Source organism: Pimephales promelas, chromosome 3 (assembly GCF_988280905.1).
Source record: "Pimephales promelas chromosome 3, fPimPro1.hap1.1, whole genome shotgun sequence".
NCBI classification, from domain to species: domain Eukaryota; kingdom Metazoa; phylum Chordata; class Actinopteri; order Cypriniformes; family Leuciscidae; genus Pimephales; species Pimephales promelas.
The window spans coordinates 9,344,505-9,360,159 of NC_142771.1; the positions used below are offsets into that span (position 1 = coordinate 9,344,505).

Genomic DNA, 15,655 nt, shown 5'->3' on the forward strand with positions numbered 1-15,655 from the left:
ATATGTTCAAAGGTGTTGTTGTAACTTACGGACAGAGACGGTCGGATCCATGTGCAGCACTTTATTAAAACTGAAACAAGTAGACATGAACACAGGCAAACACTTAAACAAAGGGGCAATCCAGAAACTCGTGGTCTAAACAGGCAATGGTCGAGGCAGGCAGCACAGGTTCGTGAACAGTCCAGGAAACAGGCAAGGGTCAAGAGTCCAGGGAAACACTGAGACACAGAACAGGGACTAACGCTCGGAATTGCATGCTTACAGGGTAACAAGACTTCGCAAGGGACACAGAGAAAACTCAGGCTTAAATAAGGAACCCAATAACCAATAATGAAACACAGCTGAACATAATAAAACACAAAGAGTCCATGGGGAAACATAACATGGGGAGAGAGTGCCCTCTAGTGGCTCTCGAGGGCACCACGGCTGCTGATCATCACAGTTGTCAGCAGTTTGTCTTATTCATTGTGTCTGTCTTTTCTATAATTCATGAACTCATCCACACAAGGAAAGCTGTAGAAATGTACAACCCATTTCCAGAAAAGTTTTTTTTTAAATGCAATAAAATCAACAATCCTGATTAGTAAATTGTCTTAAACTTTATTTCACTCACAAAGGTACAAGGAAAATATTTCAAAGGATTTACAGACCAAATTATTTGTATTTTTTTTCAATTTAAACATTTTTGTTTTGTTTTGATGTATACAACACATTCCAAAAACTTTGGGACAGAGGTGAAAGGGGTGGATTGGAATCCACTGCTACTTCAATGCATATTTAATGAGGGATTATAATCAAGGTATTAATCAATATATTTTCGTCTAAATATCAAATGAGTTGAATGACTCCTCGAGGCTTGTGAGATTTTACTTTGTTATAGAACTTACCAGTGTGATTACTGAAATGTTCTTTTCATGTATCTGTAATTTCTGTATTACATATCTGAGAGGTGACTGAAGGTTCTGGCCCATGTCAGGAATACAGTAACAGTGCTTGCACATTTAGCCCGGCTTCCAGAAATTAAATATGGACTTGGTATGTTTTTGAGAAAGGTCTTCAACATGTGTCAATACATGCTTTTCTAGAGTACCCTAACAACTACTGTCACAGGGTTCATGACAGTAGTTTATAATTTAAGGGACCATTTCTTTGTTAAAGTCATACTTTTTCTGTTAGATTAAAAGTGTCCTTTCCTTGAGAACTGTGTTGCTGTCCTCTCCTTGAGAGAAATAGAGTATTATCTTGATGTTTTGAGAAGCCTCTCCTGTTTATTGTTAGAGGCTGACCAAATCCAACCTTGAAGAAGCTGTGTGTGTGTTAGAATAATTCTTTACGGGAGACTGACTGATTTGGTTTCTGTTAATTAAACACTGGGGATTTTGCTGTGTGGATGCGCAGGGAGTTCTTATGCGGAACAGAACTAATCGCTAATCCTAACTGTATGCTACTTGTCAATCGTATTTGATGATAGTGGTCCCGACAGAACTGATGAATAAATGATTTCAGACTCACTTAAGTTAGGAACAAAGTAATTTCAAACTGTGTTCTGTAAATCAAAGCCACTTTTAGTGACTTGCAAATGAGGAACTAAATGTATTTATCCAAACTCTCTAAAGCATCCTGTTTAGAGTGTTTTTTCCATTCATCTGGGATCTTACCCTGTCCCTCAAATGTTTTACTATAGTGTTTTTCCAGATCTGTCTGGAATCTGCACACAAACCACTTCCAGTAGGGCAGTTCAGAGAGATCAGGGGTGATGCTCCACTTTGCATAATCTTCTCCCGCTGTTCTGTAATCTCTCCAGAGGACTTTTTGCGATTCATTGGGATAAAAAGATAGATTGCTGTTTGCTACTGCTGATGTGCAGATATGGGCAGACAGGTTAGATGTATTAGAGTAAAATATTCCACTTAGTCCAATAACACGATGAAAGGAAACACTGTGATCTCCATCATGGTTTTCTATGGTGTTGGTGCAGACGGCTACACAGAACGGACACTGAACCCAACAGCACTGACAGAAGTGACCAATCAGAAGCTCATCTGATCTGTCTTTATAGTCCAGCTTTACTGGAAAAGTGTTTGTGTTGAATCCACTGATGATGTCAGAAATTATAACAGGAAGTTCTTCTCTTATCACATCTTCGAGGAGGTTGAAATCATCAACATCATCATGTTTGACTCCACTGAGGTCTTTTTCAGAGAAGATCAGCACGTCTGAGAGCTGCTGTGTGAAACTCTTCAACCATAATCCAACATCTCCACTGTCCTCTTGAACATGTTCAGTAGATTCATGTGCTGCTTTCATGATCTTCTGCTGCAGGAGTTTAATGTTCTCCTTCATCTTGGGTAAAACACTGACATTGAACTTATCGCAGATGTACCGACTGACTTCATCTCTGATGAAACTCTTAAAGTGATCCTTCGGATTATCAATGTAGTTCATGTATTTGTCAAAACCATCTTTTTCTGCCAGTGTCTTCAGGATGTGTTTCTCCAGATTTGATCTGTTTCCATTCAGTGATTCACAGTTTGATCTCATTTCACCTGCCAGATCTCTGGCAGTCTTCTTGTAGACACTCTGCTCAATGGGCTCTTTCAGTTTCTGACAGATGATCTCTCCAAAAATGGCAGCTGATGTTGCTCCGTGACAGTATTTCTGGAAAATACTATAGTACTCCGCTCTCTTTTTCTCAACATATATTTCTGGATCATTGGCTTCTTTAAACATTCTGTGTTGGTCAGTTATCATCTTGTTTGCTCTCTTACAGATGGAAATGACTAAATCCACGAAGAATTCATTCTTGAACTTATAATTCACTGATTGTTCCTGATGTTCTGTTACTCTCTTCTTAATGTAATCTATGAGTTGTTGAACACGGCTGATGTTGTAGCCCATCTTTGAAATGTTAAATGACAGAATCTTTGTGTCTGTCTGCTGTTCAATATCTGTGACTAATGATCTTATTTGGGTTTCATCTTCTGGAGACAAAGTTTGAGCAGATCCAGATGTTCCTTTAACTGTTCGGCAAGCATCCTTTGCAGCATCTCGAATCTCTTTTTTTGTGGACCTTTTGAAAATAATGTACTCAGAAAAACTCAACACATTGAAAATATTGTAATCACTGGCCTCTTTTAGATGGTCTATTGGGAGACATCCCTGATAGATGTCATTGAGAAGACTTTTTACATTTGTCAGAATGTCAATGTCTTTGATTGAAGGAGTGTCTGTGATGATCTTCTTTACATAGTGTTTCCAAAACAAATCAAACTCTTTATGCAGTGTTTCTTCATCATTTGCTTTGTCTTTGAGTTTTATGGCAAGTTCTTTGCTCTTTTCATAGAGAGTGTTTTCATGATGTATCTTCAGAGCGTCAATTGTTTTCTTCAGGTCTCGCTGCTGAAGAATCTCATTTAATCTCCTCTTTGTTTCTCTCACAATGTTTCCCTGAACATCTTTGATTTTGATTTCAAATGATGATTTCCAGTGAATCAGAATATCTTTATCTTTGTCTTTCTCAAAGAATTCGGACATTGATTTCTCCACTTCATCACTTGTCTCCTTCAATTCTCTTTGAAGATCAGCTTCCTCAACCTCATGAATTGCTTCATTTTCTATTTTGTTGTGTAGTTTGTTCTCAGTTTCCATCATGGCACTGCGAAGACTCCAGGACCACTTGCTGTATTCAGTCTCCAGTTTTCTGTAGGCTGAAATCTCCAGAGAATTTCTGAAGCTGAACACAAATTGCTCTTTCAGTAAAGCCTCCCAGAGATCTTTGATACGATCTTTTAGGTCTATCAGCATCATTATATCTGATTTTGCTGCATGAGACATAATAGTTTCCTTTAGTTCTTGAATATTCTCACAGTAGTTTGGGTTTGGTGGTGCCATGGGTGGGTTTCCTTCCCAAAGATGAGCAAAATACTTCACATCATTTCGTGCATCAAATCTAATGACATCACTGAAACATTCTGCATCACAGACTTCCACTTCTGCAGCAAGTTTTGTCATCTCATCCAGTGTCTCCTGCAGTCGTCTTCTTCCCTCCTTATTTTTCTCTCCAGCCGTGACGTCTGAGACGTTCTGATGCACAAACACACAGCTGGGATTTAGTCTGACCTTCTTCATCCTCATGAGGACCTGAACAACAATCTGAAGAATGTCCTGCATCTCAGATGGGTTTTCTCCAAAGATGTTGATCAAGGTCAGGTTTGCAAGACCAACAACAAATGTGGCCAATTCATTGTCATGATGTCTTGTTGATCTTCCAGCCAGTTCTAGGGCATTTAGACCTTCAGTATCAACAACCAAAACATAGTCAAACTTCATCTGTGTTTTCATCTCATCTGAGACTTTGACCAGCTGCATGAAAGCTCCTCTGGTGCACCTGCCAGCACTGACGGCAAACTCGAGTCCAAACATGGCGTTCAGCATGGTGGATTTCCCAGAGCTCTGAAGCCCTAAAACTGACAGCACAAAGACTCTCTGGTCTCCCAGTTTCTGGATGAGTTTATCTAGAACAGCAGAGATCCAGACCAGAGGAACATGAGCAGCATCTCCATCCATCAGCTCCAGTGAAAATCCAGAGATCATCATCTCTGCTGCAAGACTCGGGAGAGAAGAGAAGTCAAACTGCAGATCTTTCTTGTTCTTCTCCACAGATGAACACGATTCATAGATCTGACCGATCTCCCTCATGATGTGCTGCAACCCAAAGGCTGCGGCTTGAAGATCTTCAGATATTTTCTCAAGTTCTGCTTGTTCAGTTTCCAATTCATTGGATTTATCATCATTCTCTTTCAGTCTTACAACTGCTGACCACTTTTCATCATATTTTTTATGTATAGCAGAAAGGTCAGTAGACATATATTCATCCAGGTATATTTCAAGGAATTTCAGAAAATATATATTTTTATTTGCAGCATCTTCATTAATTTCATCAATAAAGTATTTCATAAACTCACTGATATCAGATTCATGCTGTTGGTGACGGATATTCCTCATCTCTGTTTGTTTTCTACTGATATCCTTTTCTGTCTCATCTGCTCGAGGTCGATGTAGTTCTTTGTTCTTCTGACTCCACTGATGCCACAGTTTCCCCTGATGAGGCAGAAATGAGTCTTTAATTTCTGTCAGATCTTTCTTCTCCAGTAAACTCATCATCTGCTGTGCTGCTTCTCTTCCTCTCCTGCAGTCTTCATCATCTTCCTCATCTACTCTGATGCCTGATTGTTTGGACAAATCTTCAAGTCTGAAAGTGGAAGATGATTCTGAGAGACACTCGTTTATAGTTCTTCTGAGTTCTTTAGTTATTTCAGGGTGATTTTTGTCTTTCAAACCTATTTTGAATTTTCCTTTTTTCATCTCATTTACTGCAGATTCATCTTCTGTAAAAAGACAAATGAGTGGCTTTCGGCCCTTGTACAGGTTTTGGATTTTTTCTGCACTTTTGTCATACCTGTCCAGTTGTGGTAGAAGAACAACATTGACTGAGGCCATTTCAGTGAGGATCTTCAGTTGTTTCTTATGATCTCCTGCATCACCGTGTAGATTACAGAACGCAACACAGTCCGTGAATTTATCCGTGTTTTTCCCAGAGGGGCAGAACCAGGCGATCTCCACCACTCCATCCATCAGGACTCTGGTTCTGCTGCTGCCTGGACAGTTCCTGTGGAAGAACGTGTTGTGTTTCTCATTGATCAGACTGTTCATCAGCTGAGACTTGGATGAAGACACAGAGCCAAACCTGAAGAAAGACACCATTGGAGTTTGTGCCTTGTAGACCGGATGGGTTTGACTGATGATCTCATTGTTGGTGTTCTTCATCTTCCAGCTCTTGTTGATTTGTCTGAATGTCCAGAGAGGAAACTCAATCTGTTGTGTGAATGGATCAGGAACAAGCAGAGGGAGAGCGTACTGACACTGGGACAGTTTAGTGACCATCAACTGCTTCAGGAAACCATCAGCACAATAAAACACAGCCATCTGAACATCCATCGGGTGAATTTGCTCAGATTGGCTTGTTGCTTTGTTGGATAAAGTTGTATCTTTAAAGACATCATCAAAAATATCACCCTCATTTTCAGAGTTTTTGTCTCTTCGTTTTGTTTGATCTTGTTCCTTGCCCTCATTAATATTTATGTACATCGCTCTGTAGTCCATCACCAGTAGTTTTTGAATGAAAGTCTGAATCAGCTCCTCTTCAGCACAAGACTCATGTGATTGTAATGAATGTGGTGTTAACTGAAGAACATATGTAGCTTTCAGTTTATCCTGTTGCCAGCCTGCAAGATGAAGTCTATGGAATAGATTATTTTTTTTAGCATCTTCATGTTGTAGGCATTGATCAGGTCTGACTCTTGTTTCCAAGTCTTTGTTTTTACCCTGTTAAATAAATAAACAACACGTTGACTAGTGGTTTTAAAGAACTGAACATTACAATTATTTTTGTTTGAGTGTTGAATTTTGCACAAAAGCTCATTGTAGAAAAACTTATTTTTCCTTAATTGCTTCTATTTGTCCATTCTTTTAACCAAACATCGAATACCATATTGCTATTTATTGAGAGAAAACAGTTACTATAACTATAAACACAATTCCTACATTTTAGTTTCTCAAAATTCCTTAAGCATTTTAGTTTTTTTAGAGCAAGCTCTGGACAAGTTTAACTTTATAATATAATGCTACTCTCTATCTAAATAACGTATAGCATTAGGGCTGGGTACCGAGTTCGGTACTTTTTAGGTACCGACCGAATTGCCTCGGTACTACCGTGTATCAAAACATGGCTTGTTTTTCGGTACCAAAGTGGTGTCAGACTCGATGCCAGAAGCACGCGATGCAATATTTTTGACAAGATATTTGCCACCAAGACCGGTAACACTGATAAACTTTCAGTGCCTTTTCAGATTTACCGACACCTGAGAGTAGAAAATAGAAAGAACTGGTGTGCGTCACAAATGAACCGAAACTCAGCATGTATAGGATACTTGCCTCATAGACATGAGAAATAGGCCTATTGCCTATTATAGGTCAAAATATGTCTACTTTTAAACAAAACAATTAGAAATAAATAGTTTGTGTTAACATTTTGATACTCAACACTAAGAGTAACAATTCATGTTATCAGATATATGTGGTTAAAAACATGTTTAATTTGATTTGTGAATTGACTTCATTACCCACTAGGCATTGAGCAATGGGCGTGGACACGTGATCCATGTGAATTTTTATGTTGGACTATTTGGGCAACCGCCATCTGGTGAATGACTGCTGAACAAGCTTGCTGTATTTTATTTGTTTTCTTTTATTAAACGTCTAAATCGAAGCAACGTCTCAATTATTTCCAGTTGAGAAGACGATAAATGTGTAACACTTATTAAACACTTGTTCATTAATAAACAATTAAAATATATACTTGCTATTATTTCCCGACACATCGATATTCATTAGGCTACTTTTGCGGCAAGCTTCATGTGTGCTGAGCAAGAGGTATATATCCCCTATATAGAAATAGGGTAGTAGTTGGTTTTATCAATGCATCCAATATAAAAAAATGTGCACTCACGCCATGTTTTTCTCCAGTCTTTGATTTTGTAGTGTCTTCAATTCTTTCTTCATTGATTGTAAATTCTGAAAAACAATCTGCAGTAAGAAGCAGAAATAAATTTAAAAAACATGCAATTTAAAAGAAAGCCTTTCTTCAGCTTAGAAAATGATTACCGTACAAAAGTCTCAGGTTACGACTGTAACCTCTGTTCACTGATAACAGGGAACAAGATGCTGTGTCGATGATGCTACTGGGGAATAATAGACCTACACACTATGCTGAGGGGGGAGTGCATAACAATTGACCTTTTGTTGGCCCCAAAACGGCAACTGTCCAATCACACATCATGGCAACCGTTACTATGTGAGCAGATCTGTCAAACATTGACTCCAAGCAAGATGGTGAAGCGGTGTTCCTATGGGTGTTAGATTGTTTGGAGTACCCCGAGAGATACCTCGATAGATTGTCTAGAGGAGTTGTGTTCTTTCCGTTTCCAAAGCCGAAAACATAGCGAGAGACTTGCACAACATGGAGAAAGATCAAGATCAGATCAAGAGCATCCACAAATGAATTATGTTTTCTAAAGTGTTGTTGTTAACATGATATTCTCGGGGGGACAATGAGCAGCAGTCAACTAGCAGTGCAGCACCCGTAGCTACAGTTTAGAGGAGTGCACGCTCACAACGGGGAAATCATAAAGCTTACTTGACAACATCAGTTAATTTATCAATATTTTAACGAATAGAAATAACCTCAAATAATGTATGATTATCTGCATCTTTCCGTCCCTTATGTGGAAAGGTTGGCTTCACGGAAATCGCATTCAGCATGACACGCAAGTGGTTGCCGTGGTAATGAACAACCTGCTTGTTAAAGTGAATGTATAATCCTGTATCTGAGGCAAAATTACTAAATATGTGGCGCGAATTATATATTTCTAACTCCAAACAATTAGCCACTGAACCAGCTGATAAAATCTTCTTCTAGACTGTGCTGGTTGCATTTGAGGTACAGGGTTTCTTAAATTTCACTTGAGACTGTTATAAGCATTCGTCTCGATAGTAGTTGTGTCTCCTTCATTGCGTATTTTTATATTTTGAATATATGTAACGGTAAATGGTAAATGGACTGCATTTATTGCCTCACATTCACCCATTCACACACCCATTCATACACCGACGGCGGTGTCAGCCATACAAGGCGCCATCCAGCTCATCGGGAGCAGCTGGGGTTAGGTGTCTTGCTCATGGACACCTCGACACTTGGTCAGGTGGAACCGGGAATTGAACCACCAACCTTTGGTTTGTAGACAACCTACATGAACCACTGAGCCACTGCCGCCTAACGGAGTGTAAACCTCACTCCTCTGATCTCAATAGGCGCTCTAGCGATAGACGCTAGGGGCTGCAGTCTTTAGCCTCCTTGTTAGAGTGCCTGACTCTCATGCCAGAGACCCGGGTTCGAGGCCCGCTCGGAGCGGGTCGAGTGGGACCGGAGTGTAGGGGTTATATTGGTGCCGTGACCCGGATGAGACTGAGGTTTAGGGGGGTGAGTGTAACGGAGGCCAGCTAGTACTTGCTGTGCAAGTAAACCTCACTCCTCTGATCTCAATCAACCCGGTCTCATCCCAAATCGTCATATAACTGACGTTTTGGGACGTCTTTTGACCATACGTCAATATTCGCCTTTTTAGGGCCCCCTTAAACGTCGGTAGATGAGGTTATGGGATCCTAACTCTACCCCATACCTAAACTTAACCCTAAACCTAACCCGTCACCTAACTGACGTTAAAGGTAAAGCGTCAGTTGTATGACGGCCCGGGATCGCCATCTACCGACGTTTAAGGGGGCCCTAAAAAGGCGGATATTGACGTATGGTCAAAATACGTCCCAAAACGTCAGTTATATGACGATTTGGGATGAGACTGTGTTATCTCAATAGGTGCTCTAGCGACAGACGCTAGGGGCTGCAGGCTTTAGCCTCCTTGTTAGAGCGCCTGACTCTCATGCCGACCCGGGAGAGACCCGGGTTCGAAGCCCGCTCGGAGCAAGTCGACTGGGACCCGGCTGGAGGGGTTACATATATCCCTCCAATGCATACTGTAAACCCTTGTGCCTCGATCTGGAGGGAATCGCAGAGCTACTGCTCCAAAAAAAATCACTGACATGCACGGGTATACCTCTTCTTGTCTTGGCAATCTGTCGTGTTTGACCATTTGTTTGACTGGCATAGTAATAATAACTAGGGGGCATGGCTTTTGCGAACAGTCAATTATGGCTGTTACAAAAACGTAAGAAAACGGCAGTTGCACTGAAATGCCAAACACTCTCCCGGTTACTCTCAGGTCACATACAGTATTCCCTACGGCCAGACTTAAGGAGATAAATGTTCTTACAGAGCGAACCTCAGATAGAGTCTGGAACACTATACTCAACCTGATAAGTACTGACCAGGCTCTGGGCTAGAATGAGGGAAGCTCCGTGGAAGCCTGGAATTTGATACTCAAGCCTTTGCAATGCTAAGCATCCAAATTGTTGGGGAGCCGCCTTTTAAGGCCTAACTACTTGATAGTGTGACTGCCATTTCACGCTACACTGTTTGATGCTTGGATGAACTGTGGCCACACTAGAGAATTCTCCATGAGATGAAGCCAACCTTTTCACTACTGGTTGACCATAGATTGGCACTACCCACTACATTAACCTGACAACTCTTAACACAGGAGGAACCCCTATGGAAAGGGTGTGCATAGCCTACCTATAAGGGAACTTCAGGGCCCTAATAATATACTCGTATGGTAAATGGCAAATGGACTATAGCGCTTTCATAGACCCAATGGCCACCAAGTCACTTTACATATGCCTCACATCCACCCATTCATACATTCATTCACACACCGACGGTAAGAAACCTTAACCAACACACCCCTTATTCTTTCTAAACAGGGAACCAATGTCTACTGTTCAATCTTACTGACTCTCTTAAAGGGAGGAGACCTGCAAAGCTCCTTGGAGAGCAGTGGCTTTAACACTTTTCAGAATGAAGGCCTACAACTCTTAAAGCTTGAAAAGGGCGCATTCACTACCAAGTCCGTGGCCAGACCTTCAGAACGATTCCATATTGAAGGAATCAGATGTCAAAAACCTGGAACATGGATCCACACACTTCTTGAGATGTTCGCCAGCCATAATCTTTACCTTGAATATTTTTCAGGTGATTGCGATTCAAAGTCCCTGAAGACGAAATGAGGATGACATGTTCTCGAGGCGCCCCTTACATACTTCCAAGTCGCACTAGTAGTGACGTCATAGGCTGTCGCCGGTGATTGGAAAAGCGTTTCAGACACTGGTTCACGTGGAGTTCTTCCCCAATAGCATCATCGACGCAGTGCTGACTAAATTTTCAGCCTAATTAAATACATGTATTTAAAAATCGTATTTAATATAAAATTTTAAATTTAGCATTGAGCTGGTGTATCAGATGCATTTCATTTTATGCTAGGACATTTAATTCTATAATTTTTTATAATTATTTAATATTTAAATAAAAATTATAGAATATAATCAGAGGCAAATACAAATCAGAATAAACAACATCAAACACAGTGCCAGTTCTGGCAGGTCATGTTAGTCAAGCTCACATCAGCTGACTCTCAGCTGATCCACATCTACTTTTAGGAATACAACACATATCACAGCATCCATATATATGCTCCTTCAGTATTATCAACAGCTATCGCGTTTCTCAGGAGCTCTTTACCCTCCTCCATCCCCAGCTCCTCCTCTCGACAGTCAGGATTTGGCATTCTGATGGCATTAAGTTCCCCTTTGAACTAAATTCTCAAATTATGTTGTACAGTAAAATATTGAAATATTGATATCTGCAAAACATTCATGTTGGTTCTGTTCTGTTTACCCTAAGTGGGGTTATTGCTGCTCTTATCCATGCTAGGCTGCATGGATGCCCAGGGAGTTCTTGCCTAGAACAGAACCATACCGCCAATCCAAACTGTATGCTAATTGTCAATCATATTTGACGAAAGTGGTCCTGACAGAAATGTGAAACATCAGGAAACCAAATCTGTGTTCTTACCACTTTGACTTTGACACTTTTGCAGGCCCTCTCTCTGTTTTAACACTGCGTTATACATCTCTCCTGTGTAACGCTGCTGTTTATTCTCATTAAACAGAAGCTCAATCTTGTTCATCAGTTCTCTCATCTCTGATTGGTTGTGCATCCTCTTGTTGCAGGTGTGTAATCTTCCTCCACATTTCTCCAGCAGTTTCTCAAGAACAGGGTTTTTCTTCAGATCATCAATTATAGTGTCACACTCTTCTTCTCTTTCATAGGTGAAGAGAATCATCACAAACTGAAGAACTTTGTCACCAAACGCCCTCTGAAGCCATTCCAGAACCATCTGATCATCATTGGTTAACTGACCCAGTCGCACAACAAAGATGAAGGCATGGATTTCATTTTGTTGATCAATGAGATGATCCACAGAGTCAGTCTTATGTAAATCAAGAATGTCGATCAAGAAGACGAGATGCTCTGATATCTCCTTCAGTACAGGACCGATCCTGGATGTTTTTACAGTTTTAAAAGGGTTTTCTTTTCCAAGTAGAATGTTTTCAGCATTATACTGGACAGATGCAGAGTTTCCAAACACTACAACAGTCCGAACTAAATAAACAACAAAAACAAAATAGTAATTGGACCACAATCAATAATCTGATCAATTATCACTTCAGAGTAATTGTAATATCACACGCGTCTGTTTTTGTCAAATCATTTCAGTTTCTTACTGTTAGTGCGATCAACATTATGTAATGAAAAAAAAAGTAGTGCAAGCAGTTCAAATCTATAAACAGTTCATAATTTCATACAGATACTTACACTTCGGGGGGTTTATTTCCATGCTTTTTATTCTTCTGGGAGAAGTCAGAACACCTGCTGCTGAGCAAAAAGCATTAAAACAAAGCTTTAGACAGATTTGAAAATTATAAAATTTAAATTGACATTCTTGTTAATTTTTTTTACAAATCATAACTTTAAGAAATTTTACCGATGCAAAAATATGACCAGAAAAAAAAAAGTATTTTAATTGTTTCAAAATTGCACTATTATAGCAATACATAATACATTCTGTGAATCCTTGAAACTTTGATGCTGCCAGATCAGTTTGGCTATAAAATGCAGTTGTCACTCACAACAATAACTGAATGGTGTGAACATATTTAACTGGACTAACAACCATATTCTGCAGCTGAATGTGGCCAAGATCACATTGGTAGGACTGATCAAGAAAGTTTCTTAGACACTTTGTGTACTCACATTCGCTTTCCTTGTTGGCCATTGTGTCGTCCACGAATGTCACCAGTGCCTTTATTTAGCGCTGAATAAACACACTTGGCATCTGAGCTTCCTGTGGGCTTCGTCCTCCTGGGCAGGGGAATATCGTTAATTTAGGATTGAACAACTGTTTGCTTCTACCAAAAAATAAACAAATAAACAAAGCATTTGAGAAGTGACATGTGAAGTGTGTCACTTTGTCTGACTGTGTAATGTTGTATAAAGCTTTGGGTAGCGCTTTAGATTACAGCCTGGTAATACTGCTTAAGTAAAACAAATTTACAGCGTACCTTTTGGTAAATATAGTGTACCTATGGCCCAGTAAAACCTCTGGATTTAATATCTTCAGGATTATCCCAGAGCCAGACTGACCAGAGATATCTGACCAAGATAACCAGGGCCAGACTGACCAGATTTACGGACAGCTAGCTAAGACCACAACCAAATAAAGAAAAAGACCAACACAGACCCGTACTTCAACAACGCTAGTGCCGCAGCAAAGACCCCAATGATCAGTAACTATGTTTACATACGTGCACATAGCCCTTAAAGCGTATTCACTTTATAGCCCTTAATCCTATAATTGTGGACAAATGTGGGCACAGAGGACTCAGGTGTGATCCTAATTTTTATTTATTATAAATGTTATATCACTGTCTTCGATAAAAGTTTTGTCTATCCATTTATGGTATTTTTTTTATTTATTTATTTTGGTGGTATTTTGAATTTATTTACTTCAAAAAGTACCATAATTTCTATGTAAATTATGCTTATTTTTTATGGTTTTTATTTTTTATTTTAACTACATTAAAATATCATTCCAATAAGTTCTTAGAGCTAAAACCTAAAGATGAAGTGACTTTGCTTTTTTTTTTCTTCTTATTTTGGCTTATTTTAGAATGCTCTAAATTACAGTTTTCCCATTCATTTCTAGGGGTGGCCATTTTTGACCCAAATACAAGATTGAGTTTTTTTTCCACCCACTTAACATTGTAGAATTGAGTCAAAAAATGTGTTTGTTCAGGAGGCAAACTTAGGAAAAGTAGCCAAGTTTTGTACCGCTCAGTTCAAGGGAAGTAATTTTTAAAAATAAATCAAAACTATTTTGCCAACATTTGTCCAGAATACGGTTTTAGGGTTAAATAATATGTTAGTAATCGGACTGACAAGACTTCAAATTAAGCACAATGTGAAATTTCTAAAAACCGAAATACTAGATCAACAATAAAAACAAAGTGTTCTGCTTTTTGTAAAATAAAGATTTTTTTTTTTCTGTAAAGCTGCTTTGAGGCCAACTGTACATAAAGTGCTATAAGTCAAAGTAACTTGTCTATCTGCTTTGTGTAATTTGAACCTACACCATGTGATCCATCTCATTCCACTGAACCAGTAGAACAGGTTTTATTTCTCAATGTGTTTTAGTTCTGTTCATATAATCTTTATTTATATTTAATTAGTTTAGGTTGAAGCTAAAAGCAACATAATGCAAGCTGAATCATAATTGAATGTTTAACTGAATGCATTTTGTTTTGAATTAAACCACCTACACCCAATGACAATCTTTACAATTAATCATTCAGCTAATTGCAACATTTTTTTTTATTATTTTGATTTTATATTTTTATATAGTGTAGCCTCTATATATATGTTACCAAATTTTTGTTCACAACACTAAACAAACACAGATATTCGTTTTTGAGATAAAAATGTCAAGATCAAAATGAAAGCCACTGCCATTATAGACAGTACATTTATAGCACTTGTTATATCTTAAACTGTTAAATATTTATTTAAATTGTTTTACATTTTTACATTTATATTCAATAAAGAAATCCATAAAGAAAGGTGATACCTGCGTGTCGAGGTGTCGTTGAATCTCTATGAACAAGGAGGAAGTTTCTCAGTGCTTATAGGAGGGAGAACTTTCTTTGAACTTTAGTTTCCCTTTCTCTCTCCGGTATTTGAAAGATTCTATGAATCCAAAATGAACAAAAGAAGAAATCAGAGTATTGTTCTGCACTAGGGGGAAAAACATTTAAAATAAGACAAGAAAGACCAGAGAAGATAAAAAGTGCAAATGAATTCCCTCCAGCAGTGTGTTAAAAAACACTGATGTTAGACTTAATTAGATTAATAGAGTGATGATTGTTCGACAAGAGTAACAAATCATTTACCTGTTTTTTACAATAGAACTGATGGCCATATCATTACATTTACAATGGATAGAATAAAAAAAGCCTAATAGAAGTGTGACATACAGTTTTAGAAAGTGGAACATCTTTAGCAAGACAATATATTTTAAATGAAACATTGCAGAAGTTAAATACCATAAAATACTTAGCCATAAAGGTGAGTTCCCTTTCGTAGTCACTTCGAGTTACGTCAGAAGTGACGGAGATTGGGGGGGATTTCGCATAGAAAGCCAATCCTCTTCGAGTATTAAAACACGAGCCAATGGCATGCAATGCCTTGGGGCTGCGGAAATTTGCATAGCGTACTCCGCCCTACTCCGTGAGTATAAAAGGAGGAAGTGAACGCAACCGCAGTATGTTTTCGCTTCGGAGCCAAGAGAACCTCTTCACTCCTAAAAGCTGATTCAAGACTCTTCGAGAACGAGCGTCCTCTTCAGTGTTGGTGTGACGGCGGTACCCAGCGAGATTTTGCATTGCCTGCGATCTGAGCAGTGGTCTGCCAGACTTTGCACTTCTCCCTGGTAGCTTCAGCGCTGAAAGAGTGAATTTCTCCTTTCTCTAA

General features: G+C 39.1%; 1 protein-coding gene across 3 annotated transcripts; it reads right to left on the bottom strand.

Annotated features, from left to right (window-relative positions):
• Window positions 1-41: 41 nt before the first annotated feature.
• Window positions 42-14,867, bottom strand: LOC120490164 (interferon-induced very large GTPase 1). Of its 3 annotated transcripts, none has more exons than XM_039687583.2 (6): window positions 14,754-14,867; window positions 12,884-12,991; window positions 12,446-12,502; window positions 11,642-12,232; window positions 7,568-7,644; window positions 42-6,384 (listed from the first exon to the last, which is right to left on the bottom strand). In XM_039687583.2, the coding sequence occupies exons 2-6, from the start codon at window positions 12,903-12,905 to the stop codon at window positions 1,588-1,590; spliced, it is 5,544 nt and encodes a 1,847-aa protein (XP_039543517.2). In that variant the 5' UTR covers window positions 12,906-12,991; window positions 14,754-14,867; the 3' UTR covers window positions 42-1,587. The 3 variants fall into 3 exon arrangements, with proteins under 3 accessions (XP_039543517.2, XP_039543518.2, XP_039543515.2); XM_039687584.2 differs by having other exon boundaries at window positions 7,568-7,632; window positions 12,446-12,505; XM_039687581.2 differs by having other exon boundaries at window positions 12,446-12,505.
• Window positions 14,868-15,655: the final 788 nt, after the last annotated feature.

What these genes read in the sequence shown, in the direction of transcription:
- LOC120490164 (XM_039687581.2), bottom strand. Translation starts at nt 12,905, where the DNA reads ATGGCCAACAAGGAAAGCGAAT. An exon ending in GGCCAACAAGGAAAGCGAAT is followed by an intron (nt 12,506 to 12,883) that starts GTGAGTACACAA and finishes CTTTTTGCTCAG; the next exon opens with CAGCAGGTGTTCTGACTTCT. An exon ending in GGAAATAAACCCCCCGAAGT is followed by an intron (nt 12,233 to 12,445) that starts GTAAGTATCTGT and finishes TTGTTTATTTAG; the next exon opens with TTCGGACTGTTGTAGTGTTT.